This window comes from Castor canadensis, chromosome 11, assembly GCF_047511655.1.
Source record: "Castor canadensis chromosome 11, mCasCan1.hap1v2, whole genome shotgun sequence".
NCBI classification, from domain to species: domain Eukaryota; kingdom Metazoa; phylum Chordata; class Mammalia; order Rodentia; family Castoridae; genus Castor; species Castor canadensis.
Window position 1 is genome coordinate 117,812,106 of NC_133396.1, and position 27,122 is coordinate 117,839,227.

Sequence of the window (27,122 nt, forward strand, 5' to 3'; positions counted from 1 at the left end):
TTTTAAAAAAGGTAAATATATAGTAATTGCAGAATGGTTGAATAAATTATTTTATAAAAATGAGAAATAATGCAATAAAATAATGATATTTAATGATAGTAGTCTATATAATAATTTGGTGTACTCTCATATTCCAAATTATGGAAAGAAAAAATGTACACCCATACTAGTTTAGGAAAAAATTGTGTCTTATTAATATTTTGACCTTTTTATAGTCTTAGCACCAGTGATTTTTATTTTCTACTCTTTTATTTATCTTATATTGCTTAACTGTTAGCTCTTCAACTCACAAATTGCCATGTAAATAACAGATGTAAATCCTGATGTGAACAATCACATAGCTTTCTTTCAAAGCCTATGGGTAACTGGTTATTGCACATTTATGTTTGATTTGTTCAGAGAAGCATGTGGTGGTTTTACCTTCTTATTAGGTAAACTCATATGATACTTTACATGTCAGCAAACTATATTTCTTTGGACATGAATGTTCAAAGAAAGGGAACTGGCCTACAAAAATAAAAAGAACATGAAGAAGGAAAATATTGGAAGTGAAATTCAAATTGAACACAAATGGAATTAGAGGAAAAACTACACTGTTGCCCTTTGAGAGACTGTAGATATGCAGTCAGAGCAACTTAGTGAAGGAAGGTTACCATCAGGGGAAATAGGATGTTGCTGGTGGTTTGGAATGTTCCAGGTGTTGCTTGATTTCTGTCCATGATAAGGATGCTGCTCCATGTGTAGCAAAAGAACCATACAGCAAAAGAAGCACAGAGAATAGAAAGAGAGTAAAGGTGTTTTATCAGTAAAGCGTAAGTATACCTCCAGGCATTTGGTGACAAGTAGGATAAGGGCTGCTGCCTAAATAGGGACAGTATACCTCGAGGGGTGAGCTGGGCAGTTGCAAAAGGACAAAACACATGAAACTGTCAGGGCTCGGGGTTTTGTACAGTAGGGTGAGGTTACTGAATGTTATGAGATTGAGGTCCTCCTTTATGTGGCCCCTCCCTAAATGGTTTGGCCACTGCACAGTGACTATCTGGGTTTGGGAAGTAATAAGCCTGCACATTTGAGCACTTGATCCTCTGTCCCTCTGGTGTAACCTTGACACAGGGAGTAAACTCTATAAGGGAATACTGAAGGCTATTATCTTAATCATTGGTTGAGGAGTGGTCCATTATGTCAATTGTAGACTCAGATATGGGTCATTATTAATATTATTTTTTTTTTTAGTGATTCTATTTCTTTTAAGGGAAGTAGCCTGCCTGGGAATTTCCTCCTCCTTGCCTAAGCTAACATTGATACAATGAATATGTGATGACAATCTGGAAGAAGCAATACCAGCCAAAACATTGCATTAGAGGAATTCTCAGATTCCTCTTGTGCTTCATAATACTGAAAGCACAAAGGTTGAAATTCTTGTGCTTCGTAATACTGAAAGCACAAAGGTTGAAATATTGGAGCTAGTCTAAATTTAAGAGTGAGTGAGACAGTTCGCCAAAGCATAGAAAAAATGCTTTCTTAGTATAATAAGATATAGGATAAGTAAGGCAAACACTGCTCAAAATACTGCTGGTGAGATTTTTTAACAAGAAATAAAACAACTTTGTGGTGTTTTAAATTGCAGAGTACTAAATTAATATTACTTTCATTGTTTTTATTTCCTTTAACAATTATAACTGAGAGTAGGGAGTCTTTAGTATTTCAACATATTTTTAAAGGTCATGGGGCAGTCATATCATGTCTATGATAGGCTTTTTTCTGATTTATAAAACATTTTTCAAAATAAAGTGATCACTGGATAATGACTTTGCATTTATGAAAATGACTTGTATATAAATAAAAAGAAAAATCACTTTCTATTTATTTTGATATTACTTTCTTTTTCTAGTGTGATTGCTGCTTGCCTCTCTATAATGACAAGCCTTTCCATAGAGGAGATGAAGTTCATGCTTTCAACTGTAAACCCTGTCAATGCAACAGTCATTCCAGAAGCCACCACTATGATGCCTCTGTGGACCCATTTCCTTTAGAGCATGGGAAAGGGGGAGGAGGTGTTTATGAGGATTGCCAGCACAATACTTCAGGTAACCAACAAGTAGCAAATTGCTGCCTTGGGCTCTGAGGCTATGTACTTCTATCTCCAAAGTTTACAGACTAAGGCTGGTTGATCAACTCTCTCTAATTTCAGATCATTATGCAGTTTTCAGAAATAGTGCTCTAACCTTCAACTATATTTTTTTCAAAGATGTAGTTGAAAGAGTTTCTTTTAAATGTTTCACACTATTTGACCAGACCACATATATATATAAGTAAATTAGCAATTCCCATTTTGAGTAGAGATATATACATATCCTTAAAGTAAGTTTCCTTGTGTCACTTTTATCTTATCTAAGTCATGTTTCCCACAGTGAGATGTTTAGCATACATTCAGATTTGGCCTAGGAACTGGTGATCTGGGAATAGTCTTTTTTCAAACACTAGTTAAATGCAGAAGTTGATAAAGAATTGTTCTGCACCACAGGATTGTAGACAAAGTTACAGAGCATTTTGACCAGTCAATAAAAATCACTGTTTTCTGGGCTGGCGGAATGGCTCGGGTGGTAGAGCGCCTGACTAGCAAACTACAAAGCCCTGAGTTCAAACCCCAGGACTGCCAAAAAATTACTATTTTCTGAAGGCAGTATGTTAAAAATAAAAATACACAGCATCTGAATTTGTAAAATATAATGGCCCTAGTCTGATGGACCTGGAGGTGCTCCCCTGAAGCATGAATGAATTTATTAGATAATTACTTGTGAAGTGCTGGCGATATGAAGATGAATAAGATGATGAATTTTTCTTGTCTTTGAATTATTGTATAGTGTGAAAGGTGAGAATTTGAGAACAATTCTCATGTAAGATGAGTGGTACCACACAGTACCAGAACGAGCAAACATTTTCAGTAAGGAAAGCATACACAATGGCCTAGAGAAGTAAGAAACAGGACACCTGTCAAGGACAAATGGCTGGTGGCAATAAAGGGAAAAAAAGCAAGGGCTCCTTCATAGGGGCTCTGTGAGCCATCATAGAGTTTGACTGTTCACCTGAGGTCAATGAGATGTCACTTAAAGATTTTATGTATTAAAACCTGACAAAACATCCACTTGGTTGTAGAGTAGAGAATGGATTGGAAGTCAAGAACGGTTTAGGAAAACCAAGTGAGAAAGAATGCTGATCTACATTTAAGGTGATATAGATAAGGTGACATGTATCAAACCAATATTTAGGATAGAAAAGTGAGAGAATTTGGTGAGCAAGTTATAGATAAGGGAGGAGAAAGAGTTAAGACTGATGCCTAATATTCCACATTGAACGGTAGGATCATATTGGGGCCAGCCACTGAGTTAAGAGGCACAGGAGGGTTAAGTTCAGGGAGAAGATGGTAAGTTTCATTGTGGGTATGTTCATTGTGTACTTCCAAGAGACCCAAGAAAAACTCTCCAGTGCAGAGCTGGAAACAGGTCAGAAGCTCTTTTGTTCTAGATTTGTTTATGGTGCTCAGAAAAGATCAGAATCATCCATATACTTCAGTGGCATTTTATGTTGATCACAGTTCATAAGTGTATATTTATTTTGATTTTGATTTAAGGTTTATCTTACCAACTAGACTGAAGAAAACTCTGTGGAAGAGTCTCGGTGGATTTGTGTAATTCGCTGAAATACTTGTGTTGAGCAAGCACACCACTTAGCACAGGGTTTAGAACATGGGAATCTCTGCATATCCTTGAATGATAGATTGGAGATACAGATTTGGGAGTCATCAACATATATACATGGAAATGTTCTAGAAATATTATAAATTCATTTAACTTTAAGTAGTCCTTAGCTAATATCCATCAGAATGTGAATATTTACTTGACTATTTCTCTAGTTTTCAAATATTGGCTGATTTCAGCAATATTTGAATAACATACATAATACTTAAAGGGAACATTGCTAGCTTTGAGTTTTATTTCAGTGTCTTTCATGCTACTCACATTCAGCTTAGAAACTCCTTACAGTCTATGTTTTTTCTTATATAAAATCACAAGAGAAAATTTTCAGTCAATAAATCACCAACTATAGGAATTACTGATATGTCAATATGCCAGACTCTCCTAATATTTATTATAAAATGTATTTGTCATATCTAAAGATAATGAATTTTGTTTTGATATTTGAAATGAAAAATTATGGTCACTAACAGAAGCATTTTCTCTTAATCATGTTAACTATAGAATAATTTATTGTAATAAGAACATTCTCCAATTTTTCAAGACTTACTTCTGGAAAAATATTTCTAGTGTTAATACCTTCTGTATTCCAACTGTATAAGTGTCATCTGCCACATGTGTAGAGATTTCTCATATTCTACTTTAGATTGAGTGTATGACCATAGAAATAAAGTTTTAGGTTTCAAGTGTATGGGCCCCTACAAAGCATGGCTTTTGAGAAATGTGGTATTCTATAACAGATGTGAGTTTAATGAAGGAAAGCACAGTTTGTAACAGGTTCATTGTTTCATATGCTCCAGATCACTAAATTGGCAGGTAGAGATGAAAGGTGCATTAAAATGGACATCCCGAAAATTATAGAATTCCCTCAAAGGAATACAGTCTTTAATTTTGAATTATGCAGCCAATTTTAATGAATTGGAAGTCATAATGCATAACCTTTTCCCTGACACAGGAAGGAACTGTGAACAGTGCAAGGATTACTTTTTCCGACAAGTTGGTGCAGATCCTTCAGCCATGGATGTCTGCAGGCCCTGTGACTGTGATAAAGCTGGCACTACAAACAGAAGTCTCCTTTGTGGTCAGGTGAGTTCTTAGCACTGAAGATAAGGAATTGCTCACCTCTGGTAACTAATTTAGGAGATGCTCTCCTAGTCAGACTGAAGACTTTTTTTATCAGGAGTCCTCTGTGTGCATTTGCATTTCAAAGAGATGGTCACTTTATAGGGGAATGTTCTGTAGGGTTCATTTTGAATGTGAAATAAATACTATTTACATGGTCCCTTGCATATATGAAAGGCTCACTTTAATTTTAATGTTGCAAATGTCAAAACATGGGCAATGGTTCCAAGTAATGTGGGAAATAAATCCCAATCTCATACATGGCTTAGAATTATTGGTGAAGCAATATTTATAAATAATCAGTACACAAGAATGGTATCCCCCCAATTCCATAGAAGATAACATAACAAAAATCACTCATATGAAGATCCAAATGGAAGTTATGATTGCTCTGCTGCAAATTTTTTTCTTTTGACTTATCTCTTCATTTGAAAGTACTATGATTTTTATAATTTTTAGCCAATTTTGCTACCTACTGAATAAATATTGCTTTCTGACCTACATGAATTCAGAGTTTAACCAGCCTGGGTTCATATAGCTACTCCAAACCAAAACAGAAATGGGTTGTCTTCAGCTATAGTTTTTGTCTGCTCTGATCATATTAATAAATGAAGACGGGTAAAAGAAAAAAATGTTTTGCAGAATCAACTCAATGACTGGTTTCATTTTTAATAAATATATATTTTAAAGAACTGAGAATACAGTGGTTGGGTGCATGAACTACAATCCAGTCACAGAACAATTTTTAAGTTAAAATGTAAGCATAATAAGCTCACGACAAAAGTGTTTGTTATATTACTTTCAGCATGTATAAAAAGGGCTTTCCAAAGCTGGCATGGTGGTTTATGCCTATAATCTCGGCACTCAGGAAGTAGAGGCAAGAGGATTGCGAGTTGAGGTTAACTTGGGCTACATAGTGAGAACTTGCCTCAAAAAATAATTAACAAAAAAACCATGCTTTCCAAAATAGAAGAAAAATGTGAACTATGACAAAGTACAGACTTAAAGGCCTTCAAAGTAACCATTGTGTTAATAAGAGACACCATATTCATCATCGAAGTGATGAAGACCAAAAAAATAATTAACAAGACAACTTGTATTATTTTATTTTGTGCTATTGAGGGACTGTTTTCTCAGAAACCATAATATAATTTTTCATACATCAGTTACTATAATCTGACTGGATCTTCACATATCTCATCTTTGGACATCTGCCATGAACTTCCAACATGTCTATCATCTTCTTGTCTTTCAAGCCTCAACTGCAATATTGATCAATCTTTGATGATATCTTTGCTAATCACCCAATTAAACAATATGCTCAATCACTGTCTTTCATATGGCCCCATATTATTTTTTTATTAGTCTTTATAAAGAGTGTAATTTTATAATAATTTCATGAAATTAATTAATCTGCTCACTTCATGTCTTCTCTTTGTTCAGCTTAAACAGAACAGTTTCAGTCATAGAATAGTGCACAATAAATACTTGTTGAAAAATGTTGAAAACATGAAGAGTGATTCTATATGAGCACTAATTTGTATTGAAGCATAGTATTTGTGTATACTAATGGTGCACCATATAGTAATTTCATATATGTGTATGTATATGTATTATACAGGGTAAGAAGCATTTTCATCTCTTCAAACATTAATTATTTTTATGTGTTGAGAAGTTTGTATTCTTCTTGTCATTTACAAAAACATCATACATTATTTTCATCAAGTAACCGCCCTTCCAAATATTTAGTGACTACTATTCTATTTCCTTCTTCTATGAAATCAATTTATTAATTTCTATAAATTCATGAGAACCTACTGTATTTATCTTTCTGTTTCTGTCTTATTTCACTTAATGTAATGTTTTCCAGTTCCATCTATGCTGCTACAAATGACAAGACTTCATTCTTTGTGACTGGATAATATTCCATTATATATGTACACACATTTCTTTACACTCACTCACTGATTGTTATCAAGGTGGAATATGTGCTTTAGTTACCATAAATATTGCTAAAATAAGCTTGGGAAAGCAGATACCTTTGGTATGCTGATTTCATTTCCTTTGGGTATATAACTAAAAGTGGGATAGTTGGTTAATATGATAGTTCTGATTTTAGTTTCATGAAGAACTTTTCAACTATTCTACATATTGTCTATACTAATTTATAATCCCAACAGTGTGTAAAAATCACCTTCTTTTTACAACCTTACCAGCATTTGTTATTATTTTTGTTAGCTATTATAACTAGGATAAGATGGGATTTCATAATAGTTTTGATTTGTATTTCTCAGATAATAATAGCAATGAATATTTTTTCACATAATTTTTGGCCATTTGGATGTCATATTTTAAGAATTGTTTACTTAGTTCTTTATTGCATTTTAAAATTGAGTATGTAGTATTATTTGGTATTAAGCTTTTGAGTTCTTAAGTATTCTGGATGTTAATCCTTTGTTGGATGAATAGCTTGAAAATATTTTCTGCCATTCTGTGGCTTGCCTTTTAATTCCGTTGGTTATTCCTTTGCTGTACAGAAGCTTGTTAGCATTTTATAATCCCACTTATCTATTTTTTCCATTCTTGCTTATGCCTTTGAGCTCCTATCTAAAAGAATCGTTGAATATACCAATAATTTGAAGTGTTTCCTATTATTTCTTGTAATAATTTTAGCTTTAGGTGTCTGAATCATTTTGAGCTGATTTTTGGTACAGTGAAAAGATCTAGTTTCATTCTTCTGTATGTGTATATCTAATAGACCCAGTGCATATTTGAAGAGATTATTTAATCTATCTTTGGTATGTATCAGGATAATGCTGGCCTCATAAAAAGAGTTTGACAAATTCTTTACATTTCAGATTTTTGAATAGTTTAAGAAGAATTGGAGTTAGTTCTTTAAATGTTTTGTAGAATTGTAGAAATCAAAAAGAAAGCCATCAGGTCTGGACTTTTTTAAGATGGGAGAATTGATTAATGCTTTGATTTAATTAGTGATTATTTGTCTATTTAAGTTGTCTATGTCTACTTGATTCAGTTTGTATGTATTCAGGATTTTATCTATGTCTTCCATTTAGCTGTGCGTTTCCAGTTTTCTAGTATATAATTTTTCATAACGGTTTCTTAAGATTATTTGTATTTCTGTGTTTTCAGTTGAAATGTTTCCTTTTTCATCTCTGATTCTGTGTATTTTATTATTTCCCTTTTTATGGTCAGTGTAGCTAGAGGTCTGTCAACTTTGTTTTTCCTTTCAAAAAATCAACCCTGGTTTCACTGATTTTTTTTTTTGTATTGTTTTCTTAGCTTCAATTTTATTTATTTATGCTCTGGTATTTATTTTTTCTCTTCTTCTAATTTAGGAAGGTATAAATAACTGTTAGGTTGTTTATACCTTTGTACATTTTGATGTATGAACTTATTGCTGTAATTTCCCTCACAGAACTTTTTTAGTGTACTCCACAGCTTTTGATGTGTTGTGTTGACATTTTCATTTTTTTTCTAAAATTCTTTTGTTTCCCTTTTAATTTTTTTATTATCTACTGGTCATTTAGGAGTACACTGTTCAATTTCCATGTATTTGTTTGCTTTTCATTCTTATGAATTTTGCTGATTTATATTACTACTCCATTATAATCTGAGATGACATGACGTGATTTCGATTTCTAAACTTTATTGAACATATAGCCAAACATATAATCTATCTTGGGATATATTCCACATGCTAATGAGAAAAATATGTATTCTACTACTCTTGGGTGAAATGTTCTGTAAATACCTATTAGGTTCATTTGCTTGGTATGCAGATTTTTCTTTGTTGACTTTCTCTATGATCTTTCCCTTGAAGAAAGTGAGGGCGTTGAAGCCCTCCATCATTATTGTATGAGTCTATCTTTCCTTTCATATCTAATATATTCTGGTGGTTCCATGTTAGGTGCATGTATTTATACAGCTGTTGTATCTCCTCATTGAATTGACATCTTTGTCAATTTATAGTGACATTCTTTGTTCCATTTTGTTGTGGTAATGGGGTTTTCTTTGTCTCTTTTTGCCATTTTTTAAAAATTTAAAGTGTCCTTTATCTGATATAACTATTCCTGCTTGATTTTGGTATCCACTTGCATGATATCTTTTCCAACCCTTCACTTTTAGGCTATGTATATTTTTAATCAGTGACGTGAGTTTCTTGTAGGCAACATACAATTGGGTCATTTTTAAAAGATAGCCAGTCTGTCTTTTGATTGGTGAATTAATCAATTTACTTTCAAGGTTATTATTTATAGGTAACAACTTTCACTTGCCATTTTGTTTATTTGTTTATTCAGTCTTTTGGTGAATTTTTTGTTTCTTTTCACCTCTCTTATTTATTCTTGTGATTTGATAGCTTTATGTGATACTGAGGTTTAAATCTCTTCTGCATTTATCTTTTATATCTCTTCTTCCAGTGAGTTTTGTGTAATTGTTCTCACAATGGTGCTTATCATCCTTTCATTTCTAGTGTAAAAATCCCTTAATTATTTTTTGTAGGAGTGGTCTGATAGTATTAATTTTCCTTAGTTTCTGCTCATCTAAAAATAATTTATTTATTCTTAATTTCTGAAGGATAACTTTATGGACATAGTATTCATTCTTGGCAGTGTTTTCTTTCAGTATTTTGACTTTATAATCCCTTTCATTTCTGGTCTACAATGTTGCTGCTAAGAAATGTGCCATAAGCCAAATAAACAGTCCATTATATGTGACATGATGCTGTTCTCTTGGTGTTTTCTCTTGCTGTCACGTTATATTATATGTAACCTGACATTTTTTTTTTGCTTCCCTGTTATTTCTATTGACATTTTGATACTGATACTCCTTGGTGAAGGCCTATCTTGGTTTAACCTAATTGTGGTCCTTTGAGCTTCTTGTATCTGGATGTTCAAATCCCTTTAAGATTTTTGTAAGTTTCAGCTATTATTTTATAACAGGTTTTCAATGTCTTCTCTTTTTATTCACTTTTTGTAATTCCCATAATACAAATATTTGTTCAATTAATGATGTTCCATAAGTTTTATAGCCCTTTTTCCTTCTCTTAAATTTTTTCTCCTTTTTGAGTGGTTGGAGTTTGGGGTATGTTAATTCAAAAGTTCTGCCCTTGAGTTCAGAAAACTTTTCTAGTCTATTGTGGAAGCTTCCATTGTATTTTTAAATTTTTCATTGAGATTTTTAGCTCTGAATTTCTTATTGGTCCTTTTTAATGAGTTTGATCTCTTTGGTGAGTTAATCATATGTATTCTGGAGTTTTTCCCATTTCTGTGTATTGTCTATATGTTTTCTCTTGCATTTCACTGAGTTGCCTTTTGATCATTATTTTGATTTTTCATGCATTTCATAGATTTTTTGAATTGGTATATATTTCTGGAGAGTTATTGTACTTTGGAGCTATCATGTTTATTTTTCTTTTTTTGTGTTTCTATGTGAATGTCTGTGTATCTGGTGTAACATTATCCTTTTTTAATTATAAGAAGTAGCTTTTGTAGAAAAAGATGTTTGTGTTTAGATAGTTTATAAGGTGGGGTAGATGTTTTGGTTTTGGATATAGGGAAACTCAAAAGTGTAGTCTCTGTGTGATTTCTTCATTTTTGTTTGATATTAGAAGAATCTTTGAGTGCTTTTAAACTTCAGTGTTTCACACAGATAGCTACATGACTTTGCAGTGAATGTGAACTTCCACAGATGTGTGTCCTCAGTCTCCACAGCACTGAACACTGCTGGCACTGGTATTTGTGTTGGCAGCTACTAAAATTTTGATGGTGTGAGTTGTGTATTCAAGTTCCTTTGGGCAAACAGAAGTGATGCCAAAGGACAGGATATCAGCAACCACTGCCCCTGAGTCACAGAATGTGAAGGAAACCTTGCTTAGTACCCTCAGGTTTGAATGTGGAACACTTCTTTACCTGCAGCACTAACAGCTGCAGTTCTAGAGTTACAGAATATGATGGAAACTCTAGGTCCTGTGCTATGCATGTAAATGATGTTGTCATTGTGGACTTGAAGATCTTGAACACAAAGGGTAACATCCCTGAGTTCCATTTGGTGGTTGTGTTTGGGGCTAGGGCCTGTGGTGCTTTTAGCTGCTTTTGGAGTTGTAGAACACAGATGATATCTTCTCTAGGTCCAAAAGGCAAGCACATCAGGTACTATGATTTTTGGCAATGGAAATTTTGGTCCCAAGTTCATGATCTGTGGAGAAGACCTTGTCTACCTGCTCTGGACCATTGCAGAATACATAGGCTTTGGTTCTGATATTCATGCTGTTTATGATGTAGGATTTGGAAGAAACCTTCCCTATATCTCATTGGTTGAGTATGTTTTTGTTGACCACATTGGAATCAAAGTAGATATCAATAACAGAAAGATAAATAAAATGTTTACTGTTACTTAGAAACTAAGCAATATACTTTAACATTAGCCCTGGGTCAAGGAAGATGTAACAGAAGAACCTTAAAAATACCAAACTGAATGTTAATGAAAATACAACATATTTTCATTCAAGTGCATGGCTGCTGGTAAGTCAGTGATAAGAGGGAAATTTATAACACTAAGTGCTTACTTAAGGAAATTGGAAAAATTCTCACATCAGTAATCTAAACTACTGTAAAAGGGCCAAAAAGGGGAATTACTACAAACAATAAAGGAAATAATGACATTCAGAATAGAAATGAGTACTTTTTAGAATACGGAAACAATAAAGAAAATCAATGAAAAGAAAACTAGCTTCTTGGGAAGATAAATAATATTTATAAAACTCTATCAAGACTCATGAAGAAGAAAAAATATGGATTATAAATAACAGGAATGAAACAGGAATCCTCACTGTGGATCTCTCAGGTAACAAAAATAATAAAGGAATGCTACTGGTAACTCTATATGTACATTTTATAAATAGATGAAATGTGGAAAAGTATAAATTGCTACAAAGCACCCACTATTAAATTATACTTTGAATAGTCCTGTAACTACTCTAAGTCTAGATGTTTTCACTGGAGAATTCTACTAAACCTTTAGTTCTGTGTCTCTAACAGAAGAAAAGGAACAAATATTCCTGAGTCCATTTCATGAATATTTGTATCCTGGTATCAAAATTGAACAAATCTAGTACATAAAACAAAAAAACACATACCAATATCTCTTACAAGCATAGATCCCAAAATTCTTAATGAAATTTTAGTAATTAGAATTCAGCAACATATAACAAGAATAATACACAAATACCAAGTTAGTTTTATGACAGGAAGGCAATACTGGTTTTGTACTTGAAAGTCAGTGAATGTAATCTATCTTATTTACAAGCTAAAACAAAGAATGTGTATGATAAAACACCTGAAATCTTATGAAAGAAACCAAAGAAGATCTAAATTAGTGAACTATTTTGTGTTCATCGATTGGAATGTGGCATAGAAAAGATGATCACTTGTTTCCAAATTAATATACAGGAAACATATTTATATCTATATCTATATCTATATATGTATATATAGATATATATACATGAAATCTGGCCAATGTTCCAGAAATACTATGTCAATGTAGACAAAATTATACCATACTTATGTGGAAATTTTAGAACGGTTAAGTAATTTCAAAAATGGAGAATAAAATGGGAAGTCTGTAGTTTGTACCAAAGTTTACCATATAGCAACAGTAACCAGGATTGTTCAGCCCTGAAGAAGGGACAAGTGTATAAATAAATATAACAAAATAGGGAAATAAGAAGTATGCCTAACCAGTTTCTGACATACATGTAAAAGCAACTCAGTGGAGCAAAGATATTGTCAATGAATAGCAGTGCTTATCAGAAATTAACTCAAAATGAATATCTTAATGTAAAATATGAATAATTAAACTTTTAAAAGATAACAAGAGGAAGTCTTTAGGGTATAAGTTTTGCTAAGGAATTCTTAGGTGTAGCACAAACACATAGTTCAAAAAGAACTATATTATAAATGGCAATTTGTCAAAATCAAAACTTTGTTCTACATAATAGGCTCCTAAGAGAATATAAATCAAACAATGAACTAAGAGAAAATATTTGGAAATTCTGGAGAAAAGAAAGAAGGAAGGAAAGGGAAGGAGGGAGAAGGAAAGAGAGAGGTTACATTCAGAGTACATAAATAAAACAATATAAAATAAAACACTAAAAACGTAGACAAAATCCATTGAGACATATGGAACAGGACATATAGATGGCAGACTGAGGACATGAAAACATCTTCCACATTTGCCATTAAGGAATGCAATCTATTAAAGTAGCTAAAATAAAACATAGTGATAAATAGTTGCTTATTATTGCTATAAATATTAAAACAATAATATTTAACAATAAAGTCATTAAATACAATCAAGTAAGAATGAAGGTAATGAAAGTCATAAAGAAAATATTAGAAAACTTTGGAAACATCAACAAAATTGACAGAGCTCTATCAAGACTGACAGAGAAACCATTCTGGAAAATAGTTTGGGAAGCTTTACAAAACTAAATATACACTTCTCACATAACAATTTCATCTCTGGGCATTTAACCTAGAGAAATGAAAATGTATGTTGTGAAAACCTGCACACATATTTTAGTAGTTTAATTTATAATAGACCCAAACAGAGAAGAGATCAAAGGTTTCTTGGAAGCTGAATAGTTACAATCCACATTGCATGAAGGTCAAATTACTTGTTTTGGTATTGTACTGTGATTCTGTGGAACGAAACATTGACAGAATTTAGGTTAAAAGTACATCATATACCCTTCTGCTATCTTTATAAACTTTTTTGAAGTTGTAATTCTTTCAAAATGAAACATTAGCACATACATAAACAGAGAGCAACAGAAAAAAAATGAGAGCGGTAATGACATCATTAGGAATTCTTATCATAGAAGACAACTCAAAATTGCTCTAAGAATTTGAGTGGAAATTGTTTTGAACAAAAACTCAAGACCCATTTTTAACCAGACTATCACTGTTAGTAATAGGTAAAGACTATGTTTGTATTTGTGTTCAAAATATTATCATTCACAGTCCCATATTAAAATATTTAATATGCAAAATGAAAAAAATTCAAGACAGAATAACATTAATCAAAAGAAAAAGGCAAAATATATCTTAAATAGTTCATTTGTCTTTATGATCTTTGAAGATCATTTCTTTTAAATGGGTATTTAATAATTTCATTTTATTCTTTTAAGGTCAAATGACAAGGTTTTTGTTTTGGGTTTTTTCCCCCCCAGAACTAAGGTTTAAACCACAGGCCTCATGAATGCTAGGGAATTGCTCTGCCAGTCTTTTTTGTATTTTGCTTTTGCGATAGGGTCTCCATAACATTTTGCCCAGTCTTGCTTCTGCCTCCTGAGTAGCTGGGATGTGCCTCCACATCTGGCTACAAGTTTTTACTTGTGATGGTTAATACTCATACAACCATAATGCTGTCAGTTTTGTTTACAATGTGTATAGACTTCACCTTATAGACAAAGAATGCAAAACATAATACTCTCAAATAGACTGTCTAAAATGGGTGAATACTTATGAATTTTGGGATGATAAATAAAAGAGAGACATAAAATAAAGGAAAAATTAGTCAATGTCTAACTTGCGAGTAGAAAGTCAATAAATATTTAGTTATACAAGTAACCAACTGAGAGAAAATACACATATAAAACCAAATATTTCAGAGAGAAACTAGATGCTTTTCTCCTAAGATTGAGAACAAGGCAACAATGTCTTCCGCTGACATTTTCCTGAAGGTCCTAGTCAAGTAAATTAGGGAGAAAAAAAATACACTCAAGTAAGAAAAGGAGAAATAAGTACAAAAGACAAATAAACCAATTAATAATGGGTAAAAAAATCTACATGGATATTTCTCCAAGAAAGATACAAAAATGTCCAATAAGCACATGAAATGATGCTAGACATTAGTCATCAGAAAAATGCAAACCAGAGCCACAAAGCAATACACCTTCATACCCATTGGGATGGCTGTAACTGAAAAGACAAAAACAAGAGTTTGTAAGGAATCATGAACTCCCTCAGACTGGTGTAAAGAATGTCAAATGTATACCCACTTTGGAGAATCTGGTATTCCTCAGAGCATTAAATATAGTGTTACCATGTGACCAAAGTTTAATTCCTCAGCATATAGACAAGCAAAATGAAAACATATCTTCACAAATCTTATTCATGAATGTCATAGTCACATCATTCCCAATATTATAGAAACAATCTAAATGCCAATCAACTGAAGAATGAATCAGTAAAATTGTGGGTAACTACATAGTGAAATGAATGAATGAATGAAGAAAGGATGAACTGCTATAAACTGTCACATGTACTGAAATCTTAGAAATGAAAGCAAAGGGAGGAAAGAAGAGGGAAAAAGAAGAAAGAAGATTTTTTTTCATATTTTTAAACAAAAAACACTTCTGAATGCTATTATTCATGCATAAAAATCTACCCTAAAAATTTGTGAAAAGAAATTCCTTAAAATGCTAATATTATTTGTTTGTGTTAAAAGCATTTTCCTTTAAAAAAATCTTGTTAATCTTTCCAAATCTCATCTGTTGATAATTTTCATAGTTAGAAAAAAATAGAATTTTCATTTAATCTCATTGTAGGTAAAGAGAGCTACATCTAGGAGTATTAATGCAAATAAAAATGATACAAGATTTCATAAATTTGAAACCTCCAATTGTCTATCTCTAAATCACATTCTTATTTAGCCTTGCTTTGTTCATGCTCCAAGTATAGAGACAAAGAATATAAGTTATTGGTACCTGTGGAAATATTGTGTCAAGTATAAATTCCCCAAATAATGTTATAAAACACTTTAGAAATATTTAGTATAATTTTCAATCGGATAACAGAATACACATTAAAAATAGTTGTCAACAACATCAGAATTGTAAAGTACAAAACTGAACTCAAGGACATTATTAAAATTCATAGAATTGCAATCCTTAATAATATTAGGGAGCATACAAGGAAATTAGGCAGTAGTTCAAGTCTCATTTTGCTATAATAACTTAGGAATCAAGCCAGTCCCAAATGGCCTGAGTGACTGTGTTGTGTGCTCTGTGTTCTGGAAGGAACTTTCCCTTTGGCACTTGTCATTTGAAACTCAATCCAGCCTCATGAGATATGGCATGTTTGCCTTATTCTTCCAGAAGAAATACTGTAATTCTTCCTCATTGAATGCCAAGATCTTGGGAATGGCATGAAGTAATGCTCTGAGTCACTGAATCCTAAATACTCATGCCAAAGTCAAGACCAAGAGAACTTCTAAGGCACAATAGCATTATTAATATTGGTGGGAGAGAGGAAAATGAAGAGCAGTCATTGTTTCTGAGGAGTTTTTACTATAGGGTCCTTGAAGCCCCAGCACTGCTGTATGGGTTTTGGAACATGTGTGTAAACCTTTAGATTGTACGCAGGAGTGTGTCTGTGTATTTTTCTTTCTTTCTGTTTATTTTTTCCTTTGTATTTCTGAAGTGAGAGCTTTCAATACTTTCATCACGTACTCCAAAAGGGATACATGAGCCAAAAATGTGGTAAAGAAACCCATTTGTCTCATGAATAGACATGGTTATCAGGACAGGTACGTATAAATGTGAGTTCCAAGGGTGACACTGCTCTTTTTTCTTGGTTATTTGAACTCAGTGCTCAAGTTATTTGATATGTGTCCTGAAGCTGTCCTATCCTTTTCCTCATCTAGTGTAATTTAAGTCCAGACAGAGCCCCAAGCCTATATGATGCTTTCTTCTGTACTTTGACATATGTGGAGAAGGGTCTATTAATCCACACTTAAAGTGTATGTATATACCCAGACAAAAAAATTAAAAAGCACGTATCTAGAAATCTCTACCTGCTCCTGCCCCAAGGTGGAAGTAAACTGGCTTCAACTTGCATTGCCCCTGCTCCTCCATAAGCTGCTATTCTTAGATTGCCTAGTATAGTCAGCCCCACAGATGTTGACAATCAGGTGAGGAGATTTCATTAAAAGGGCCTTGCAGATGTCCCAACTCATGTAGAAGGCATTCAAGAAATACTGTAAGACTATTCTCCTATTTAGAGTTTTCCCTATTGCTGCTACCTTCTCTCTTTCTAACTTTGTTGTGTTTTTGAGTTGATCTGAAGAAGGTGTGAAAGTTTAGCTATAACATTCAAGATATTAGGAGATCAGCCAGAGCATCTCAAACTTTTAATGTATGCATGAATACTCTAGAGATGCTTTATTAGGCAGATTCTGATTCAAGACATTTAGTTTGAGAACTGAATAGCTACATTTGTAAAAAGCCATATGCTGCTGATCTGTAGACCTTTTTTATTTAGTTTTAGAAAGGGTCTTGCTATGTAACCCAGGTGGCCTCAAACTCTTGATCCTCCTGCCTCAGTCAACCATGTTCTGGGATTACAGGCATGTACCATCACATCCAGCTTATAGACAATTTTTCAATATCCAAAGTGGTAGAATATGTCTATCCAAGGTGCACAGATGAAAGAAGTCAGATATAGATGTGGGTTAGGGAAAGGTATAAATGTTTGCTCATGCACACTCGTACAGGAAAGTGTATGCAGTTATGTGCACATGTATACACTCTTAGTCAGATGTGTATTTACTCTGCCCAATCCTCTGGATCCCATCTTAAAAACAAATGGTTTTCTAATTTTTCATACCACTGACCATTTGTGAACTTTAGGTCAAATTGTGCCCTCAACTGTGTCCTCAAGATTAGAGGGTCTAGCCTAAGATATTTTTTTTAAAAAACAGAAACAGAAAACAATAAATAAAGGAATATAAAAGTTGGATGAAAACTATAGTCATATGTATACAAAAAAGGAAAAGAATAGCTGATTTTGGTGCTCCATAAGCCATCAACAGACAGTGCACTAGCACCACAACATAAAGATATGATTAAGAGATAGAGAACGGGGTTGGAACGAATGAGATAAAATGGAAAGATAGCAATGAAGGAAGTATTTTCAGGTCTACTCCTTGGAAGATGGAATCATAAGGAATAGGGACCTCTTTCCAGAGTGATAATTTTCAAGGAAATACATAAAAATTTGAGCAGAATAAACTTTCTCTGTGTAATATACCATTTCCTCTACTGTATATCAATGCTTTCTCATCTGCTCAGAACAAGGCATTTATCATTAATTAAAACATGTCCAAAAGTCATCATGTAGGTGGATTTTCCAGAAATATATTTCCTTCTATTTTCATGACTCAATATTATATATATACACAAGAGAAAGATATGGTGCATCGTTCCCTCCACTTTTGAGGCACTTGACCCTGAACTGGTCATGTATATGAGGATGGGAAAGGATGGGAAAGGCGGTGGAAGGTTTAGAGTTTACCCAGATCTGACCCAGAGATGTGAGGGTGTGGGTATAAGCTGTGGGTCTCCCAGTTAGCTGAGTAATAAGTGATTGAGAATCTGAGAATATAGAGGGCCAGATTCATAGGGTAGGTATAAAAGTCCTAGAGTGTAAATGGGAAAATGAATCTGAGCTTAAGAGAGAGGGTACTACTAAGGGAAATTTCTAAGTCAAGGTTGTGACAAACTGTAAGTAAAATGAGGTTTCCAGCCTCAACTTAAGTTGAATTCAATGCTTGGACACATCTGGCATCCTGTTGGGAACTAGCTCATTTTCAAAGCCAGAGTATACAAACTTGGCCAAATAAATAACACCTTAGGTATTTAAAGCTAGATTCAATAGTGTTTGCACTGGCAGTGGCACTAGCTAGTGACTGTATGTTAGAATTCATTTAATTAATAATTGTAAGATAATGTGAAATAAGGCTCATTTCATTGTTACCAATACTAGCTTTCATAGGCTAAACAGATGTAACAAATAAACCTTTAAATATCTAATGAAATGAGCAGTATAGAGGTTTATTTCTTGCTCACACAACCTCCTCAAGGTAGCTTTTCCTAGTTTCTTGGTGGGTGTCCTTCACAATTAAGGGGTATAGGCTCTTTCCATAGCCTGGTTCTGCATTCCCTTGGGAAAGAAAAAGACATTGTAGAAAGGCAATTCCCATTTTTTAAAAGCTTTGATCCAAACATTTCTCTTTGGCTTTAATCCCCTTGGTAGTAGTTAGACAAACAGCTAAGGTACTTACCTCAAGCGCTAGATGAATGTAGCCCTTGGCTGGGTGGTCACTTCCCAGCTACAGTGTGACTATGGAAGGTGAGGGAAGTCTGCCTTCTCTGCTCAGTGTCCATGTGACACAAGGTATACAAACAGGTGGAAAGGCATTCTCTTCTACATGCAGAACAGGGTGGTTTCTTCTCAGTGAAGATCCAGAGAATTCAGTTGCTCATCAGTACCTTGAGATTGACAAGCCATTTGCATTGGGGGTAGTGCCTGCTTGGGGGTGGACTCTAACAGTGGAAGAGGCCACTGTGGAAGCACACACCACAGCAGCACACAGTGCCAGAGAACAGATGAGAGAGGAGAAAAATGCTTGTCTAAAGAGGAAAAGACTTGTTCATGGACACATGTGAAAGATGCTTTAGGAACAAGGAATGAGAAAATGGTCACTGTGCCCTCTCCCCTGTATTTCCAGAAGAGGGCGCTGGGAGGTGAGTGAAGTGTACAAAGAAAAAATTGTACAGAGGATGCTTATGAATCATAGATTTGAAGGTAATTTAAAACTATAAGATTTTAACACTTTTAGCAAGAAAAGTCACTGTAGGCTAGGTATAGTTTCTTGTGGTAATGATTAACAGGTGAAAATATCTTTTATTTAGATTGGAATAGTCTATCTATACATATGGACATGATAAATTTGTTTAAAAGATTAGTCACTATATCATATTGACCTTTTGAATGTATTTATGATGATATTGAGTTTTTTCATAAACATAAAAGAGCTTCTTACTCCCTGACCTGCCAAACCAATATGCAATGTGAACCTAGAAGTGTACCATAGACAGGTACACTTCTAGGTTCAAGGGACAATTGGTGACAAGTGTGCTAGTCTGTGGTATTCTCTAGGAATGGGGAGTATCTTAGCTCCTGGTGGCCCAGTGAACATGGCTTTCACTTTGAGCTGCCTACTTGTTTTGGTGTCATGTGTGGGACTGCTACTTTTGGAAGCACTTAAGACAGACTAACATGTTGATAAAAATGTATGAGGACAGAAACTAGTCTATAATGTTCCCAGATATTCCATTTCCTTTGAATTTGCCATATACAAAGAATTATGCAAGCATTAATTTAGTCAATTAATTCAGTCCTTATCAAAGTTGATGAAGTAGTTATTGATTTATCTATTATATTAATTTATCCATTGAGGACACTGAACCTCAAGGAAATTACATAATTCCTACAAGATGACACAAGTAATAATGAACTAGAGAAAAACATAGAACGTGTATTGTTTATTTCCAAAGCCCAGGTCCAACTTGAGGCTAGAGATACAGAGTCTACCTAAATATGGGATTCCATGACTGTGCATAGTGCTTTGCACCTAACCTGACCCCCATAGCAAACTAGTTAATTGAATATTTATTTGCACTATCCAGAAGTAGGAAAGAAGCACAACTACTTGTATATGCATATAACAAATCCATATGTATAACAAATCCTGTTCATTTAATCTTAAATGTTAAGAAATGTAAACTATTTAGAAAGTAACTTGCATGTAGTTTAGTAGCCAATTGGCAACAATGAAATTTTCAAGTGGAGATCCGGTTAACATTAAATAATTAATACATGTCCCTTTGTGCTCAATGTATACAAAGATTCAGCTTAGTATGTTACAAATACCAAGAAATTTGAATACTTTGTAAGGGTACTTAAAAAAATCTTTATATATTTATTTCTTTAGGTGGACACCTTACTCTTCTAACATATTTTAAATTTGCATTTCCACTCGTTCAACTAATACTGTGTTAAGCAGGCTTTCCCCTATGTAATTTCATAGCAACATTTATCACTTTTACTAAAACCAAAAACGAATGCTAAATCAAATGAGTTAACTTTTCTAAAAGTGTATTTTTATACATTAACTATAAACATGGAAAACATTTATACATGTTGGAAATACATGCAACTAAAAGAACTTTCAGTTTAATAAAGTCAAATTGCTACATTGTTAATGACTCCTATATTAATTTTGCAGCAAATTGCAAGACCACACTGGATAGTTGTGCCATTCAGATGACATTTGTGAAATGCTCCACTTTAACGTGGTGACATACATTAGCTACATCATTTACAAGTTATAGTTTAAAATCTCTAAGTAAAATAGATTTGAACCAGAAAAAGCATAGATGATGCAATATGAAATTATACCCCTTTGAGAGCTAAAAAGACTATAATTATATTGCTTCCTCCTAAAACCATTCAAGTATATAAACATTGCTGGGAACAGCAGTATGTGGGGACCCTCTTTGCACTTTTTCCATCTCAAACATTCAAAAGGTTGAGACAAAAATGTATTCTGAGCTTACTATGGCTTCATTTGAGCATGCTTTAGAATTTTACCTTTCTGCACATTCCTTAGAGACTATGGTGGGGAAGTTTGGAAAGCAGTTTCTCAGAAATGCCTTTTGGTGGGGGAAGGGAACTATAAAAATATACCAGCCTGACAAATGACAGGCATTGTGGAATGGAAAAGAAAAGCCCTCTTGGTTTCACACCAATGTAGAAGCTTTTCTTCTCAAATGAATATTTTCGACAGCTGAGCAAGATGATAAACAGCAGTATCACAAAACACTTAAATGGAAACAAGTATTATGATGTCCATTATTCACCTGGCATTCTCCAATTCGTGACATTTATATGTGGCAGAACCTACTGCAGATTCATTTATTTATTTTTGAAGTAGAATGAGCACCTTACAAAGGTAGCTTGTTACAATAATGTGGACTTTACTTCTCTAGAGAGGCAGAAGCTTAAGGAAAGAAGTCATTGTGCCTATAATGGAAATAAGCAGTAATTCTGAGTCCTCCTCATCTATGCCCAAGCAAGCTCTTAGCTGGTAGAAAATACTATACAGACAAATAGATGGGTGTATTTTCCTTTTTAGTATCTGCAGTGATGCAAATGATTAGGTATTTCATACAAGATAAGCATTACTGAACCTAATCTATTTCTAGAATTTAGATGTTTAGTAGTATAAACACTGCAATCTTGACTCATTTTAGAAAGATTATATTCTTTGATGTTCGACTATGGACCTAGCAGTAATTAGATGCATGACTAAGGAGAAAAGGTAAGACTGAATACTTAGGTACTGATTGACTTATTATGGTGGCAGAATATGTGGCCATTACTTACCACATTAGTTGTCAAGTGCTAGTGTTCATAAAACTCACCAACAGGATCTTTTAAAAATGAAGATTCCTGGCCTTGACATTTTAATTCTTTGGGTCTGGGTTATTTGGTTGTGTAAAATCAAAAGGTTCAACTTTTGAAAACAAGGAACATGTTGAATGTAAATTTACATATTGAGATTTTTTTCAGTATTTAAAAATGTCATGTATAAGACAAATATTTTTTAAACTACCAATGTGTGATTTTTAAATTTAAATGGAGAACAATTTAGGATGAGTATTCTCTAAAGGCAACCTTGTACTCATAACTAACTCCTTATGAAAAGTGGGTAGAAAATGTGATTACTGTAATCTTAAAATTTGCCAATATCCCTTAAGCATATTTCAGTGATATAACAATTAATTTTAAATGATTCATTTATACAACAAATATTATGTGGATGTGAATGTTTGCCAGGCACTATGCCAGTCAAGTGTGTGTAAAAGTTAATAAAAGAAATAATAAGAACTGCTAAATTTAACGTTCTTGAAGTGAATGGCTATTGGTATATTTAAGTGAACTGTTCAGGGTTTAAGTTTTTTATTGCCAACGTTAAATGTGTCCTAACCTCAGAATGTCTATAGCTAGCTCTCCTGCCCATCTACTCTCAATAGTTTCTTCTTAATGAGGGCTTGGCCATGGAAGTAAGCCCCAGTTAGCCAGTTTTAGAGGTTCATGGAAACCAGACTTCTCTGTCTCATCACTTGCCACTGCATAACTCTTAGGGTCACTTCCTATTTGGCCAGAAAACTCCTCCTTCCTCCTTCAGTGGCCATTCTCATATTGGCCCAGTACATTGTAGGCTCTCCAGTACTCAGATCTTTTAAAAGTTAAATGTCTCTTTATTTCTCCCACACAGGTACTGACAATATGCGGGTCTCATGATTATTGGTGGTTTATTTCCACTTGCTTCTCTTCAGGGGTTTCTCATGACAACTGATCATCTGGTTTTGTTTCATGACTTACTCATGTATTCATGACTTATTTGGGGAGGTGATGTCACTTTTTTACATGTTTATATGTTGGGATTAAGGAAACATAAAAACTCTATGATCTTACAACCATTAGCTTATGGTTTGGAAGTGATATACACGTTACTCCCAAAGGTTCATGGGTTGAAAGTTTGGTCCTAGTGTGATATTAAGACGTAATGGTACATTTAAGAGATGGGGACTAGTGGAAGGTAGTCAAGGGCCCCTCTCCTTCTCTGGACATGTTATTTCTACTGTTTGCACATACTCCTACCATTGTGACGCCATCTGCCATGTGGTCTTCACTAAAGCCAAACCAATGCTAGTCCCATGCCCTGCAGAATCCAGAACTGCTCTTTTTAGGCACCTAGCATCAGGTGTTGTGTTACAGTAACAGGAAACAAACAAATACACTATTGTTTCATTCTTCTAAAGTTATCTTTGTCTCTCCTGCTTAACTGAAACTGGCATATAGAATACTTGAAAAAAGAGTCCAAGCTCTTTTGTTATTTATCTTCCTAAGTTATGGCTTCCCTTTCTTCTTCTTTCCCAAACCACTTCACCAAACAATATTTGCCCTTCCTCCACTTCACTTATTCTTTACAACACTTAACAACATAGCATTTCTTACATCTACCTCTGCCCCAGCTTTTTCCTGGTCTCACTGTATAGCTCAGAGTCCAGACTAGCCTCAAACTACTTATGCAGAGCAGGCTGGCCTCCACTTCATGATCCTCCTGCCTCAGCCTCCTGAGTTCTGGAGTTACAGGTATGCACCACCACATCTGGCTGAGTTTCAGATTCTTATGGATATGGGAGGAGATGCCCTAAGCACAAGTGAGGATGAATAGAGAAATAAGTGTGGACAGCGACAGTCAGACATTTGAGAAGACTGCTTTCTGAGCACAAGAAAGATAATAGGAAAGAAAAAAAGAACAAGCTAAATGCAAAGTAACTGGAGAATGATAATAAAAAAGTAGAATTTAATCAATTAGAAATGCTTTAACAGTGAAAATGGACAAACTCAATCATTGATTGTTTTGAAAAGGTTAATAAAATTAATTAAAAGGAGATCATATATTATCAACATTAGAAATTTAAGAAAAAGCACATCATTGTGCATTCCATAAACTTCTAAAATTATAATACAATATTATGAGTAACTCTGCAAATATTTTAATAAATGAAATTATCTGAAGTAAATGGAATGGATAGATTAACACAAAATACAAGATAAAAGCAGAATACTAACATAAATATAAGAAGGAATAAAACATCTAAATAGCTCCATGAAAATTAAAGGCATTGAATTTGTAAAAATTAAAAACAGAATTAAAAAAACTGTCAGCAAGGAAAACTTCAGATCAATATGGCATCTCTGTTGGATTCTCCAATAACTTCAGAAATAAATCATATTGGTCTCACAAAAACTTGCCTAGAAAACTGAGCAGGAAGAGTATATATATTAAATTAATTTTGTGAGGACTACCTAACTCTAATCCCATCACCAGACAAAACATTAAAAAAGCCAATATGGATATTCCATATAATCATAGTTGTAAAATATCTTAACAAATTATCAAAGTGAATCCTGCAATATATAATTTATCATGACTGGTACCTACCTTAGGAATGCAGTTAACTTTACTATTTGAAAATCAGTTGAAAGCCAATTAATATAGTAATCCACATAAACAGAATAAAAAAATTTCATGTAATCATCTGAATAGATGCTGAAAAGCTTTTGAAAATATTCAAATAGTTTAATAATAAATAGTCTCTGCATACTAGAAATAGAGAGGAACTTCCTCAAACTGAAAAGGATGCCTGCATAAGAACCTACAGCTAGGGCTGGCAGTGTGGCTCAAGTGTAGAGCACCTGCCTAGCAAGGCCCTGTGTTCAAACCCTGGTACCACACAAGAAAAAGAGCCCATAGCTAACAACATACTTAATAATAAACATTGAACATTTTCCCTTTGAGAGCAAGAACAAAGGAAGGATATATGCTCTTAAAACTTCTATTCAAAAACAGATGTCAAGCAAGATGAAAAAAGTCATGGCCATCAAGAAAGAACTGCTGTTATTTGCAGAAAACATGATATTTTATGAGCAATAGGAACATAAGTTTCTTTGTTGTTGTCAAGTCCCCATACCATGTTATCACTCTCCTCTTCTATCAATCTGTTGTACAAAGTCATTAAAAATCACTTTATTAACTAAGTAGGAAGAGCGTGCTTTCTGTGTAAAGACAGCTGCAAGATAAATCCCAGAGTGAGATTTCCAGTTGATTGCTGTCACACCTTCCATCCTTTGTAGAAACTGGTGCCATCACTGAGGTAGGAAGGACTAGTAATGTTTTATGAGACTGAAGAGACATGTTGAGACCATGTCATAGAATTTTGACTTTCTTGGTTAAGAATTTGGAAGCCACTGAGTATCTTTGTGCACAAGAGTGACAATGGTACGGAAGAAGCAGTCGGAGAAGCCAACCCACTGAGGGGTGTAATAACACACAAGTTATTTACAGTTGTTGGTCCTTGGTTATAATAAATAGACTAACAACTTTACCTTAATCTTATTATTGGTTTTAATTTTTTTTTTCAGAAAAGGCATCCTCTTTTCTTCAACCAAGGAATTTTATTCTCACCACCTCTCCTTCAGAAGGCCACACAGTATCACTGTCAGAATTAGAGTGGATGAAAATTAAAGTGATAGCTCTTTATTAAGAATCATAGAGCCGGGTGCCAGTGGCTCACACCTGTAATCCTAACTGCTCAGGAAGCAGAGATCAGGAGGATCTCTGATCAGGAAAATAGTTTGCAAGGCCCTATCTTGAAAACAAAACAAAACAAAACAAAAATCACAAAAAAGGGCTGGTGGTGTGTTTCAAGGTGTACCACAGGGTTATATACGTTCAAACATTTGTTGAGTAACTAAAAATGAATACTTCTCTAACAAGAAAGAAAGAGTGTTAAAGAATTTCTATAAGAAAAGTCTACTATATTCTTTCTTAAGAAAGAGTTTTCTAAAGAATTGATTAAATAATTTTTTTTGCCCTCATTTGTATTTCTTTTCTGTTCAGACAAACCCCTCCAAATCCAATTTAATTTCCAGGCTAGACTTCCTGTTCTTAAATTTTTGACTTTACTTTTCAAATTCCTACTTTCTTTTGGCAGCATCAACATTACCTCATTGGCTTTTAGTGAGTTTTGTGTGAAGATGTCATCTGTAGAACATTTTGTCTTCAATCCCAGCAGCCAAATGAGTGCTTACAAAGACATATATTTATGCTGCTTTAAAGAACTGCTTCTCATTACTTAAAGTACGGTGACAGAGAACACAGATAAGTACTGTGTTCATTTAATTTATCTTGAAATCATACTTCATATTTCCTTTAGACATAGAAATTATATTTTCTCACACATACACACAAAAATTATGTATGGATTATTCAGTGCCTTAAATTTGTCTTAATAAAGTTCTAACTGTGAATATAGAGGATGGAAATAAAGTTGAACAAGGTAGTTATTACAAGATATTATTATTCTGTCAGTAATATCCCTGTCAAATTGATTGTGACAGTTGTCACTTAACTGTGCATATCCACCATTACTATGTGGGCTAGGACAGAAAACTTTTACTCTATGTTCCAAAGTTGGAGAGGTCCTAGGTGTGATCACAAGGTAATATGCAGCAACCATTAGTGAACATCAGTGCTGTTCAGAGAAATTCACAAGGCAATAACAGAATTGCTTGCCTAATTCTTGCACTGTACTTTTAGTTCCTCATTGGTGAGGCCATGACCTTAAGCTTTCTTGGATCTAGCTCTCTTCCTATTGTTATTAATGGATTTGTAGCTTATCAGGCAGAGTAAATTTAGCACAGTGGCTATGAACGTGAATTTGCAAGTGTCTGTCTTTCA

The 27,122-nt window shown here is 33.9% G+C and overlaps 1 protein-coding gene across 1 annotated transcript in view; it reads left to right on the forward strand.

The window, feature by feature from the left end:
• The window catches only part of Ush2a (usherin), a 759,580-nt gene that overhangs the window by 125,398 nt on the left and 607,060 nt on the right, over positions 1 to 27,122 (forward strand). Inside the window, exons 10-11 of the mRNA XM_074048325.1 lie at positions 1,892 to 2,087; positions 4,711 to 4,841. Of these exons, the coding sequence (XP_073904426.1) occupies positions 1,892 to 2,087; positions 4,711 to 4,841 (327 nt within the window). The remainder of the gene's footprint in view (positions 1 to 1,891; positions 2,088 to 4,710; positions 4,842 to 27,122) is intronic.